General features: G+C 41.0%; 1 protein-coding gene across 50 annotated transcripts in view; it reads right to left on the bottom strand.

The window, feature by feature from the left end:
• Window positions 1-607: 607 nt before the first annotated feature.
• The window catches only part of LOC118424784 (synaptic vesicle membrane protein VAT-1 homolog), a 43,931-nt gene continuing 30,691 nt past the window's right edge, over window positions 608-13,847 (bottom strand). The window contains exons 6-18 of one of the 50 annotated variants that reach the window (XM_035833511.1): window positions 13,684-13,784; window positions 13,348-13,551; window positions 13,146-13,172; window positions 11,944-12,003; window positions 11,503-11,538; window positions 11,025-11,078; window positions 10,614-10,667; window positions 10,278-10,339; window positions 5,398-5,401; window positions 4,415-4,468; window positions 3,981-4,013; window positions 3,612-3,644; window positions 608-2,542 (exon numbers count right to left, since the gene is read on the bottom strand). In XM_035833511.1, coding sequence (XP_035689404.1) covers window positions 2,369-2,542; window positions 3,612-3,644; window positions 3,981-4,013; window positions 4,415-4,468; window positions 5,398-5,401; window positions 10,278-10,339; window positions 10,614-10,667; window positions 11,025-11,078; window positions 11,503-11,538; window positions 11,944-12,003; window positions 13,146-13,172; window positions 13,348-13,551; window positions 13,684-13,784 — 896 coding nt within the window. In that variant the 3' untranslated portion in view covers window positions 608-2,368. Of the gene's footprint in view, window positions 2,543-3,611; window positions 3,645-3,980; window positions 4,014-4,414; window positions 4,469-5,397; window positions 5,402-9,445; window positions 9,566-9,887; window positions 9,945-10,276; window positions 10,340-10,613; window positions 10,668-11,024; window positions 11,079-11,502; window positions 11,539-11,943; window positions 12,004-13,145; window positions 13,173-13,347; window positions 13,552-13,683; window positions 13,785-13,847 lie in introns of all 50 variants that reach the window. The other 49 variants (XM_035833514.1, XM_035833516.1, XM_035833515.1 and 46 more) reach the window with 49 other exon arrangements.

The raw sequence follows: 13,847 nt of genomic DNA, 5'->3' as shown, positions 1-13,847 counted from the left end.
ATTATGAAGATGTCAAACTTAATATCACTGCATCTAATTATCTTTAGACCGAAACCTTTATCACTGGAAACATAAGTAGCTTCTTTTTACTAAAAATCGGTAGACACCTAATTGTGAGGGTCAAGTACGTTGTAATACATGTATCATATGTTACCAGTAGACACATAACTGGTAAATTGTACATACTTTATCTGTAGCTGTGCAGCAGTATGGTGTTGCATAATCTTGTTTTTGAATAAATCATTTTGCTTCGAGTTAGTTATGTGAAGTGTGACAGGTCATTGTTTTTAGGTGGTTATTGTGAAGCCTCTATAATATGGACAAAATTGGGGTGAGTTCCCCATGAGATCCTTACCAAATTTCATTTCATTTCAATGTTGAAACAAAAACTTAAGCTGAAATGTCTCGTGATGTTGCTACTGCAGACTTCTAAAGTAGAATAACATGCATGGACTGTACTCTACTTAAGTTCATTCAGCAACATGTAGCAATTAATGGCTTGAGAAAATTAACATTAAGCTTTCGAAAGTTTTTTTTTTTTTAAGTACTGTACTGTTCATTCAATCACAGGAATGCGACGCACAAACAAGAAGAACAAACAACAGTCAATTTTGTAAGGAAGCTCAATTTTATTGTCAACCATTCACTCAGACGAGGGAGTCTCACAAACATGATCATAAGCCTAAATATTCACATACACATGTACACATAGAACCTCAGAAAATCCAGGGAAAGAGAAGTTAAGCCAATGAAATGGTTACAAATTTGTGAAGTAAACCTGATTGGTATAACGTGATTAGTGTTGGTGTTAGCTTTGAGCCTTCTCTAGAACTAGTACATGACGTGTTGGAATCATTACAGGTGATATAAAACCCTGCACACCCAGAAAAGACAAGTCCATGTGTTTATTCCAGTGGGGAAAGCGGCGGAAGGGTGTACGTTTACCGGCCTTGCCGTGGAATGCCTTGATTGGCTGTGATTTCGTGCCAGTTTGCCATGCAGCAAGGAATGCTCAAGTCTTCACTGATTTATCTACAAGCAACTGAACTTCGGGGAAAAAAACAAAACGAAAACATCACTTCAAAGGCTTAGGCTCTAGACAATTGTGTTACTGGGCTGCCCGAGGATCGTCCAGTTATACACATATAGAAATTATTTTCCCCTCTCAGAAATGGTGCCTAGTCCTTCATTTCCTACAAACCCAACTGCAATGGGAATGCAACAACTTCTATGTAAGTGCTGTGGTCATGAAAAATGATTCGATGCAGACATTTTAAGTCCAGATTTCTCTGTATACCAACGTACACTCCAACTTTATCACATTGTCTGTATACAAGGAAAAGCAGGTCTGTTGCTGGTATGTTGGGCATGAACTAGATAGAGACTGCTGAAACAAGGTGGTGGAATCTAACAACATTGTTGCTTTGGTTACAATGCAACATATACATAACAATGGACTTGAATTCTACATTCTGATGGTGGTTGCAGGTTGGGTTGTAAGAGCAGAGGACAGTTGGCGACCACTGCCGGTGAGAAGCACACTTACTCCACATAATAATAACACCTAGAGATGACCTAAAACTATGGCTAACTAAAAGTTACAAAGTTCCACAAAAAGCAGGACTGACATGCCCCGGTACAATTCCAGTCTTTCTTGACCAACGGGCACACAGAGCAAGTCAAGTACGGCCGTACCGTCCTTGCGTAGACATAACGTATCGCTCCAATGCAAGAGGGGCATTACAAAATCTGAGTTAAAAACATTATTCATATTAAGTAAAACATTAGATTCTGAAAATTGTGTGACAAGACACATTTGGCAGTACCTAACAAAATGGGGCCATACTCGGCGGCATGCTACGTCTAATCATTGTTAAAAAATCACAGCCTACCCAGGCAAGCCTTCTTTCCCAGCACTTTAGCTTCGATAAAATATAAATACACTCAATAGTGGTCAATATTCATGTTTCTTGTTTAAAATATAGTGGTGCTTGAGTAAAGGATAAAATACAGCCAAATGGGACTTGCTTTCGTATACCTCTAGATGCTAGGTGAAAAAAGCTACCTGGGTACGCTTGTAAAAGGAGCTGCCTTGTCGGGATCATAGATTGATGCACAGAGAAAGACAATCAAAATCAGCTTTAGGAAAGGTGGGAGATGGTTAGTTAGTTCTGTCGCTATGGAAATCTCCAGACACGATCATTTACAATCATTGGAAATGCTACCGTTTCATTTCTCAAGCAAAAACACACTTGTAATCGCACCCTGCGAGGGGCGCAGCGACCTAAGACACTTCGCAGCCAGAATTTGGTAGTCCCACAGCCATTAGGCAAAGCTATCTACGGTCACAACTCTGCGGAACTCCCGCCTAGTTCGCCTCTTGACTCGCGTCTCCGTCGGCCTTTTCCTCGTTCTCCACCGGCTTGTCGTCGGGAACGACGTCCGCAGCCGCGGCCTTGGCGTCGTCTGTCTCGGCGGGGTTTTCCACGGCCACTTCGATCTTCTCCGGCTCTTCGGCTGGAGCTTCATCCTTCTTCTCCTCCTGATGGAAAACACAAACAGACAGGCCACATTACATTTCATGGCTGAATAAACTATTACTATAGTGAAAACCATTTAGTAAGTTCTCTAAATACAACACATTAAACATCAAATTTGTTATCATAAAGCAATACAATAGTTTCCAATCCCAATGCTCTTTTCTTACGATTTGCCAAAAAACCATCGAATTTCTTTCGAGGATTCATCTGCATAGTTGTGATTCCGTATTCCAAAGTTAAGATGAAGGTAAGATATGAAAGGTAACAGTTACTCAAGCAACTGGATATGATTTTGGAGACGGTCAGACGTTTCAGATAGCACTCGCTGTCTTTCGTCCGTAACACAGACACTATTAACTATAGCCGCCGCAGTATAGCGTTTGATCGTTTTCCAATCATATACAGTTGCTTGAGAAAGTGAATAGTTTTCAGGCCTAACAATAATACTACAGCTAGCTGTTTTATAAAGTGGTTGACTTAGTATAAGAGTGAATTGAAGCTGTCAAATTTTCCTGGCGACAATTTACAGTGCTGTACAAGATATTAGGCGAGATAATAGCATTAACAATTATTTCATTGCAAGACAAAATACCTTCATGCAAAGCAAAATTAATGAGGTGCCATAGCTTAATTTCATCAACAACAGGAAGGAGAATCATTAGACGTAGAAACAATTATTATTGATTATTGGTTGAGCAGTGATCATCAGGTCCCTGTAGATTTGTCCATGCTGTGAGATTAGAGTAAGGATTAGGTCATTTAGGATTAGGATTATTATGTGATGCTGTGATTAGACGAACTGCTAGGTGCGCTGTGATTGGAAGCAAAAATTGAGCCTTAACCAATGATCTTTCTTGGTTCTGTAACAAACGGAAAAGTAATAAATCCAAAGCTTTCTATACTTTCCAGCAAGCATTCAGATAATGCTTTGGAGAGTGAAATATGTGCTATTTAGAAGTGAGTTGCTTTCATGTTATCGGTAATTCTCTTTGGTTTGTTTCTTTCTTTCCAGTTTGTTAAGAACCAAGAAAAACAGGGTGGTGCCATTTTAACCATTACCCCTCCACACACCTGAGCGGCAGGCTCTGTTGGGGCCTCCTCCTGCTGGGTAAGGGTTAACCATAATGTTAATTAGTACATGCACACAGCTGCAAACAACATACATGTACAAACAAACATCAAGCAAAACAAAGTCCAAACATCAAGCAAAACAAGGCACAAACAACAGGTAAAATAAAATGACAACGATAAGCAAAATAAGAAGCACTTGACTTGGCTGCAATGTGTTTGCTGTACAAACTTTCATGCCATGAGCAGAATGATGACGTAATTCTCAAATTGTAAGCGGCTATCACATGGAAACATTAAGCTCTATATAATATGTACCAGTGATGTGAAGGCTTTACAGAATAAATAGTGATGAGAAAACCCCAAACACACCTTCACAGCTTCATCCACTTTCTCCTCTGTCTGCTGTAATAAGAAAAGCACAAACCCTTAAAACTAAGGAACGGAATATATCATTGGATGTAGTTCTATCTTCATTTTTAGATTTAGAGAGATATTAAGTCAAAGGCATGCTGATAAAGGAGTGACCTGTATCTAACTTAGATTTGACTTATGCCTATACCTTATACAAACGGATTCTGGCCTCCTAGTTTTCTTTTTTTGTTCGAATGCCATACTCGTTGTGTGTTCTTCCTTAACGTGTGAAACTCAATGTGTTCTACAGTGTACAATTTACCATGTGATGTTAGTGTTCTGTTCAACATGTGACTAATACTGTATCCTACAAATCTCCTATGCAGAAAACTGAAGACCCAAGTACCACCAACAGCATGCAACTTGTGTTCTGAACCTAAGACGTTTCCAACCTGTATGACATCTTCCGCCTTTTCCTTTCCTTCTTCAAGCTTTTCCTCTACGTTCTGTGAAACCACAGCAAATTAGTTAGACCCAAGATGACCAAGAGATTTTAACACATTCACAGGCCATACCACACCCTGTGCCAACTCACACATACTCTGATACAAACATCCCAAATCCAACACTGCATGTAGTAGGCATCTTGGTTAGTACAAAGCAACTGCAAGTTAGCTGTCTGAATGATATGTCGCACCATGCAGTGTACATTTGTTTGCACTGTGACCTCTAAACCTTGACCCCACAGGCTTAACACCAAGCGCAAGCAAACCTCTCCAAGAACAGCAGCCTCTGTCACCCCATTCACATCCTCCGCGGCCTGTGTGAGGGAATTTGGGGAAGCCATTCCTACCCGCACCACTACTGGCTCTATTCCTTGCGATCCCCCACCCTGTGCTTCAACTGTCTGCAAGAAGACACCATTGAAGGCAATCAGAAAAGCAAAACTAGACTGTGCAATGTTACCATAATCCCTTTCACCCCCTTTTCTACTTTAACCAGAGCTCCATTTCCATTACACAACCCAACAGTATGATCTATTAGGTTGAGTGAGATTTGACCATCCCTTCAAAACCAAACTTTAAACCATTACGGCATTAGTCCTGCAATCGTACCAGCCAACCTGCCACTGAGAACCCTTCAGATGTTTGGTAAGCATAGTTAGCCAAAGTACCATGGTAAGACTAAGGGAAACCAAAAAATCCCAGTATCTTGGTCAAGTCATCTGTACCCATCCCACATCCCCTTGAATGATAGTTTTAGCAGGATTGTATCACTATTTCATACACAGCATGTGTGTATTGTGCTATTCAAAAGTGTTTGATGATGACACAACCATGCTGCCTATGACATAGTGGTAAAACCGTGAGTCCAGTTAGCCTTAGAGACCCAGCCCACACCCAGAGTGTGCAAACCTCCGCTGTGCTGGTGCCACCTCCCTGCCCTGTGCCACCAAAGTGCTCAGACGATAAAGAATATGACTTCATTTCATTGGGGTTTTCCAGAGAATCATTATCAGTCTCAACTTCTGAATCTTCACAGTTGATTCTTACAATGTGAGGATAGTTTGCTCTTTTGCGATTGTAATTTCTTGGGATCTGCCTCAGGAAGGGAAGACTGTGACTAGAAGAACCATCATTTCTCATTTTCGACTTCTGTTGCTTCACAAGACTTTTTGTTTCACCTGTATTTTCCTCTTCTTTATATGTTATACCATTGACAAGTTCCGTCTTATTTTCACCTTTCACCACTTCTGCAACTGTTGGGCTTTGGTCTCTTTTATTTGTCACAACCTCTTCACCTTTCTGACAAACTCTATCTTCATCTTTGAGAGGCTTTTCGTTTTCAAGCTCACTGGCAGTTTGTTTATCATTACCTTCAAGTAAACTCTGAGGCACTTCCTTGGGGACTACTTCTTTCACAACTTTCTTAACAACTTCCTCCTTCACAACTTTCTTGGGGACTACTTCCTTCACAACTTCCTTGGGGACTACTTCTTTCACAACTTTCTTAACAACTTCTTCCTTCACAACTTCCTTGGGGACTACTTCTTTCACAACTTTCTTAACAACTTCTTCCTTCACAACTTCCTTGGGGACTACTTCTTTCACAACTTTCTTAACAACTTCTTCCTTCACAACTTCCTTGGGGACTTCTTCCTTCACAACTTCCTTGGGGACTTCTTCCTTCACAACTTTCTTGGGGACTTCTTCCTTCACAACTTTCTTAACAACTTGTTCTTTCACAACTTCCTTGGGGACTACTTCTTTCACAACTTTTTTAACAACCTCTTCCTTCACAACTTCCTTGGGGACTTCTTCCTTCACAACTTCCTTGGGGACTTCTTCCTTCACAACTTTCTTAACAACTTCTTCTTTCACAACTTCCTTGGGGACTACTTCTTTCACAACTTCCTTGGGGACTTCTTCCTTCACAACTTTCTTAACAACTTCTTCCTTCACAACTTCCTTGGGGACTTCTTCTTTCACAACTTTCTTAACAACTTCTTCCTTCACAACTTCCTTGGGGACTTCTTCCTTCACAACTTTCTTCACAACTTCTTCTATCACAACTTCCTTTGGGACTTCTTCCTTCACAACTTCCTTGCGGACTGCTTCCTTCACAACTTTCTTAACAACTTCTTCTTTCACAACTTTCTTGGGGACTTCTTCCTTCACAACTTCCTTAGGGACTTCTTCCTTCACAACTTTCTTAACAACTTCTTCTTTCACAACTTCCTTGGGGACTACTTCTTTCACAACTTCCTTGGGGACTACATCCTTCACAACTTCCTTAGGGACTGCTTCCTTCACAACTTCCTTGTGGACTTCTTTCACAACTTTCTTATTAACTTCTTCTTTCACAACTTCCTTGGGGACTACTTCCTTCACAACTTCCTTGGGGATTACTTCCTTTACACTTTTTTTAATTACAGCTTTCTTAACAACTTCTTCCTTCACAACTTCCTTGGGGACTACTTCCTTCAAAACTTCCTTGGGTACTACTTCTTTCACAACTTTCTTAACAACTTCTTCCTTCACAACTTCCTTGGGGATTACTTCCTTCACAACTTTCTTGGGGGCTACTTCCTTCACAGCTTTCTTAACAACTTCTTCCTTCACAACTTCCTTGGGCACTACTTCCTCCACAGCTTTCTTAAAAACTTCTTCCTTCACAACTTTCTTGGGGACTACTTCCTTCACAACTTCCTTGGGCACTACTTCCTTCACAACTTCCTTGGGGACTTCTTCCTTCACAACTTTCTCAGGGACCACTTTCTTCACAACTTTCTCAGGGACCACTTTCTTCACAACTTCCTTAGGGACTTCTGCCTTTACAACTTCTTTGGGTACTACTTCCTTCACAACTTTCTTAACACCTTCTTCCTTCACAACTTTCTTGGGGACTACTTCCTTCACGACTTTCTTAACAACTTCTTCCTTCAAAACCTTCTTGGGTACTACTTCCTTCACAACTTTCTCAGGGACTTCTTCCTTCACAACTTCCTTGGGCACTACTTCCTTCACAACTTCCTTGGGGACTACTTCCTTCACAACTTCCTTGGGGACTTCTTTCTTCACAACTTCCTCGGGGACTACTTCCTTCACAACTTTCTGAACAACTTCTTCCTTAACAACTTTCTTGGGGACTACTTCCTTCACAACTTCCTTGGGGACTACTTCCTTCACAACTTTCTTAACACCTTCTTCCTTCACAACTTTCTTGGGGACTACTTCCTTCACAACTTTCTTAATAACTTCTTCCTTCACAACCTTCTTGGGTACTACTTCCTTCACAACTTTCTCAGGGACTTCTTCCTTCACAACTTCCTTGGGCACTACTTCCTTCACAACTTCCTTAACAACTTCTTCCATCACAACTTCCTTGGGGACTACTTCCTTCACAACTTCCTTGGGGACTACTTCCTTTACAAATTCCTTGGGGACTTCTTTCTTCACAACTTCCTCGGGGACTACTTCCTTCACAACTTTCTGAACAACTTCTTCCTTAACAACTTTCTTGGGGACTACTTCCTTTACAACTTTCTTAACAACTACTTCCTTCACAACCTTCTTGGGCACTACTTCCTTCACAACTTTCTTAACAACTTCTTCTTTCACTTCCTTGGGAAGTACTTCCTTGGGGACTATTTCCTTCACAGCTTCCTTGGGGACTTCACTAACCCTCCTTACCCAGATATCTGAAGAAGGTTTCTCCTCAGACTGTTTCAAGGTTTCCTTTGGAATTATCTTAAGAACTGCCTCCTTAGAGATTTCATCCTTTGCAACTTTGTTTCCAAACTTCTTCTTCACAGGTTCCTTGGGACTTAAATCCTTCACCACAGCCTTCTTAATGATTGGTTCTTGCAGCACATCTTCCCTATGAATATCTCCTGTAACAAGTTTTAGGGTCTTTTCCTGCATTTTGCTTTTGGGCTTGAAAAGTTTATTCATTTCTCTTTTATGTAGCTCTTTCTTGCTTTGCGAGTCTACTTTAGGGGTGGAATTTGGGAAGGGATCCTTAGTACCAGTAGCTTGTTTTGCTTTCTTTATTGCTTGTTCTTTTTTAGCGTTCTGAGCTTTGGTGCCAACAGTCCTCCCTGCTGTTGACTTCTGTAGGAAGCCATAGAAAATCAAACACTGTTGGACCTTATCATCATAAGCACCATCATCATCATGGCAGTAATTCATACATGATATCAACTAACACTGATACATGTACTGGTGCCAGAAAGTGCATAATGACAAACATGGTGAAAACAAAATCATTCGTGAGAGACAATAACCAAGGTGCCATAGTGAGGTGCACTGTTCTACTACAAAACTCAATGTGTACTGTTTCCCTCGCGTGGAATGCACCATACGTCATGCAGACATTCTAAGGTTGAACAAACTTGATTTCATGGATGACATCTACACAACATTTAACTTTAGATCCCCCCTCCAATATAAAACACACAGTGAGCAGCAATACATTATTGTGTGAGAAATTGCAATCTTGGCACTGTTTCCAAGTCTTTAAATATCACTAAACCATCAAGTTACGTTCCCCCAGACCCCAAATCGTTCCCTTTGATCCACAAAATCAAGTTTATTTCATCCCTAGTTATGTCAAACCTCTGCGATGCTGTCATCTTCTGGTAGGTTTGCGTCTATCTGCTCAAACATGGCCACCTTGGCAGCTACCCCTCCCTCATCTACTGTTCCATCTACACTCTGCTGTAACAGGCCAACCAACCAACTGGGCTCAGAACTAACATTGGCACCCTGTAGTTCTGAAACCTACAGGACTCAAACTATGCCTAACCCAATACCATTTCCAATTCTAAGTTACAACCAAAAGTTCTAAGCAATCAGCTTCTAAAGACATCCATGAAATACTTATAAAAATACAACCACCACCATCTGTAACTAGTGTAAGACTTTCCTTTCACTGTTCACCTTTTATGACCAACTAGAGAGTGTTTCTTGCTCCAAACCAACCTGCATGCCACCATCAACTTTTGCCTCTGCTTCCTTAAATATGTCATCTACAGCGATGTTTGAGGACGTTCCAGTGTTGGGTAGTTTTGCTGCTGTCTGTTCGACCTGAGCCTCGACTGCCTGGGGTAACCATGGCAACAACTGTTACAGTACTCCCCTTGTACAATATCACTTCAACCACAACCACAGATTTCCTTTTCTCTATATGGTCCACTTTCAAAGTCACCACATGCAATTTCTTAAAGAAGAGATCACCACAGTAAACCTTATAAAAACCTCATAACCAAAAAACATGCCACAACCCACCACAACTAAAGATGCACCTTCAAGCAATCTGAAAAACATGCCTTCACTATTAGAGCGAACTAACACCAGACTTCTGTGAAATCTCCACATCCCAGCACCAGCACCTTTATGCCTCAAGATTTTATATAAGACAAACCTTTTTGGCATCTTCTGCCTTTTCCTTGACCTCTTCAACTTTGTCCTCTACCTTCTAAAATGTGAAACACAAAGACACATTGCTATTTCTCTCTGGCAAGCCATCTGTCTGATTTTATCCATAAATAGGGCACTTTGGCCAGTGGCGGTGAGAATTAGCCAGAGGCAAAATAGTATTTGCATTGAATTTGAGATGGATTTTCTTTTGAATCAATGACTGCTGTCTCTTTACATCACTATTATCACTTCATTCTGCACTGCGAGTGACTGGCACGTGACATTAATAATAACAACGTAGAGCCAACAAGACAGACATAGCGGCAATACATGCAAAGCTCATTCAAAAGTCAAAATGTCTCTAATCATTTTAACAGCACGTGAATGCGAAGACGCAGTTTCCTCTGCAGCTTTCTCTGCAGCTTTCTCTGCATCTCCAACCTTCCCATCTACTGTCTGCCAAACAAATGAAGAAAATGTCCGTCATCCCTATTGTGTACGTCTATTCTATACCCTCTACCGCCAAATGACCCTAGGACTCTCCTCTACTTCCCACACAACCTTTAACCTGAAGGGTACCACCCAGTGAACCATTAACCCCATACCAACACCATTCTACAACCTATCACACTACTCTAATAACCATGCAATTCCTTTAGTCTACACAGTGCACTGGCAGGAATGGAATAAACGTGAATGTCACCACTGAAAAAGTCACTGTTTCACAGACCTTCGAAACTTCCCCAATCTTGTCTTCAGCTGCACCAATTTTGTCATTTACGATCTGTGATGACAGGGTTTATGAAAATGAACATTGGAATCATTCTCTAGGTATTCAAGTGCATTCACTCGAGCAAGTCACAAAGGCTAGCTTCTCTGAGCTGTGATATGTAGAATCCATGCCACATCCACCTTTGAACTATACAGAAAAAAACCTGATTTGTTCATGATCTTGATTGAGAGAGAAACATCATGATTTTCCATCATCAGGACAGAGAATTCTTTGAGCAGATGCTCTAGTAGTTGAAATCACCACACCAATGTTTCAAGATCAAAACTCCAGAAAAACTACATTTTTTCTATAATAAAGAGATGTCGGTTAGCCAGAAGCAGCAGTTAGGCACACCACACACTAACCAACCTTGTCTGTGTCCTCTATGTTGGGATCTCCCCCGGAGAGCCGTGCCCTTAGTTTCTGATACAAAATACACAGGACAGTTAGGCTAACGGTGCCTCTACGCCAGACAGATAGCCTATCAGTGCCTCTATGCATAGGAGATTTGCAGGTAGCAGTGTGACAGAGACAGTGGTGGTGCTGTGGGAATAGTGCTGACTATCTGATTGTGTGTGAGAGTGTGTCCATCCCCAAACAGATCTACTGGTAACAAGACAGTAGGGCCGAACTGTATCCATTGTTCACCATAGATCCGCAGCAGAACGCATCGGACTAGCCCATCATTAGGCAATCATTACCTAATCAAACTGCGTTAAGGAAGTAAGTGCTGTTGGATACTGTTTCAGCTCATGAATACTGTCTTGTCATTGTTAGATCTGCTTAGATTAGAGTGTGACATGAGTGTGTGTGGTGAGAGTTATTGCGTTGTGAGCCGTTCACACACCTCAGCAGCCTCGTCCTCAATCTTCTCATCCTCAGGCTGCAAAAAAGTTCAAAACATCAGAAAGGAAAGTTCCACACACGAACAGTCATACAATTTTGCAGTCATTTTGTAGAACTTAGTGGACTCAAAACACTTAAGCAAAAACTTTTTGTGCAGACACAAATTTGAAACATTGACATAAGCCAAAATAGAAATCGTAGGTGCAAGTTTAATCAGCATACTGACTTGTTAGATATCAAGGGTGAATTCCTGGACTTTTATGCATGCATGGACCAAAGTCTGTTTCATGGTAAAGAATCAGTCTTTGGAAGTCAAACAGTGCATAAATTATATTATCCTACTACAAACTGTTAGGTGTGAACAAGTTTACATGGTAAGTGCGAGTCAGTGGTCCATGCACACATGGAGAGGGGCTGTGGGGCCCTGAAAAAGAACCATCACCGTTTGCTGAACATGTCCGTTGGTGGCCTTGTTGTCGTCAGCCTTCTCCTGCTCCTCTTGCTGTAAACAGAGTTGGGATTGTGAGCAGGGATGTCGGGATGCCAGGCTAACAAACTACAGCCAACACTTTTATATTCTATCAAGTTCAGATTCTTAAATACCCAAAACGCTTTACATGAATATTACTGAACTAAATCACACAAAAAAACGTTCCCACATCTGTTATAGTTATTTAGTAGGATAAATACTACTGTAAATGTCCTAAAATTTTGGAATCCTTGCTTTTCGTGATATCTTCTAAAATCTAAGTTGACATTAACTTTGAATATTTGAAAAAGAATAACCTTTTCTCCTTGATTTTGTGTTTTGACAAAATGATGTGGACAATAGACCTCTGAAGAGACTGTATCTCCTACACAATCTACTGAGACAAAAGGGTTTGCTGCTTTCGTAAACTTGTTGCTAACTGATGATATACCATTATCAGAATACAAAAATTTCGTGGAATCTTTAAACCACACTCTGTCTGGCCTGTAATATAAAATACACAAGACATACACAAAGAAGAAAAAACAAAAAGGAAAACACAAAAATGGATCCTTCTTGCATTCACAAAAATGTCCATCCTGGGAGATGTTGGTGTGTCACAATGTGGTTTTCATGTGGTGTTATGTTGGAAAAAGCGGCAATTCACAGAAACAGTGCTACAGTATGAGATGAAAAGGTGAAGTTGTGGTGTAGGTTGGATTGCTAGGAGATTGAAATTATGAAAAAGCTGTTCTGTGCACATAATAATATAGCCATAAAGAACATAAAATTAGTCAAAACCCAACACCAAGAAACAAGTAGTTAGTTACTTCATAACTACAAACACAGGAAACTCCTTAGCCCTGCACCAAGCAAACGTTTATATAGATATTACACAACAAATCATAAACATTAGCATTGCTGTAGACAGATTATATGTGACAACATGCAGACGTTTTTTTTTCTTCACAAAATTAAAACAGTAACAAATCATCTGCTGAGATTGGTGCCTAGAAGAAGTAAGATTTCATCAATTAGTTCAGATGTGATTTGTGCTTCAGTTTATGTTAGTGTGCGAGAACAAGCAGTGGTGAAAATATATCAGCACGGCAAAGCTGAGTTAGCACCAGGCCAGCTAAAACCCAGGTTAGGGACACTGAGCATCCCATACCCACCTTAATGGGTGACTCTTTCTTTGCATTCTGTAAATAACGGGAACAAAATCAACATAAACTCAACAAGAAAACAAAAGGATACAAAACAAAAATTAAAGGTTTTGAAATATAAAGTAGTCCTAAAGTTGACCCCTGCACTCTCAGATATCTATGGTCTCACATGGCAGTTCTTCCGTCTCACATAACAGTTCTTCTTCCTCACCTTTACTTCATCCTTCTTCTCTCCCTCATCCTTGGACCGTGATGCTCGTTTGGAGAGTCGCCGGAAGAGCGATGGTTTCTTCTTCTTGAGGGGTGACGTTGGCGCAGCGTCGCCCTCTGCCGGCTTCGTTGGTTCCTTCTCCGGTGACAGGATGACCTTGCCGATGTTCCGCCGTTCATTCATCTGCTGCATTGCCTCGGCAACCTGAAAGCAACACACAATTGGTAACTCTCAACCAATTAGATGGCTTACCTCATAAGGATTTTATTTGAGGAGAGATTTAATAGGGGTCAAAAAGAGTCAAAATTTTATCGTTGTGGCTGCAGAGGTCCTTACCTGCTCGAAGGCCCAGACAGAGTCGATGCGTGGCTTGATCTTCCCGTCCTTGTACATGTTCAGGATATCCTGGAAGGCACTGCGTACAAGCTCAATTTCACCTGGGGAGGGGGGGGGGGCACAGTGATAACACATTAGAACACAATCTTTTGATCCGTATATGC

Source organism: Branchiostoma floridae, chromosome 10, assembly GCF_000003815.2.
Source record: "Branchiostoma floridae strain S238N-H82 chromosome 10, Bfl_VNyyK, whole genome shotgun sequence".
Taxonomy (NCBI): Eukaryota; Metazoa; Chordata; class Leptocardii; order Amphioxiformes; family Branchiostomatidae; genus Branchiostoma; species Branchiostoma floridae.
The sequence above is the reverse complement of the archived record's forward strand: the minus strand, read 5'-3'. Positions and strand labels throughout refer to the sequence as shown.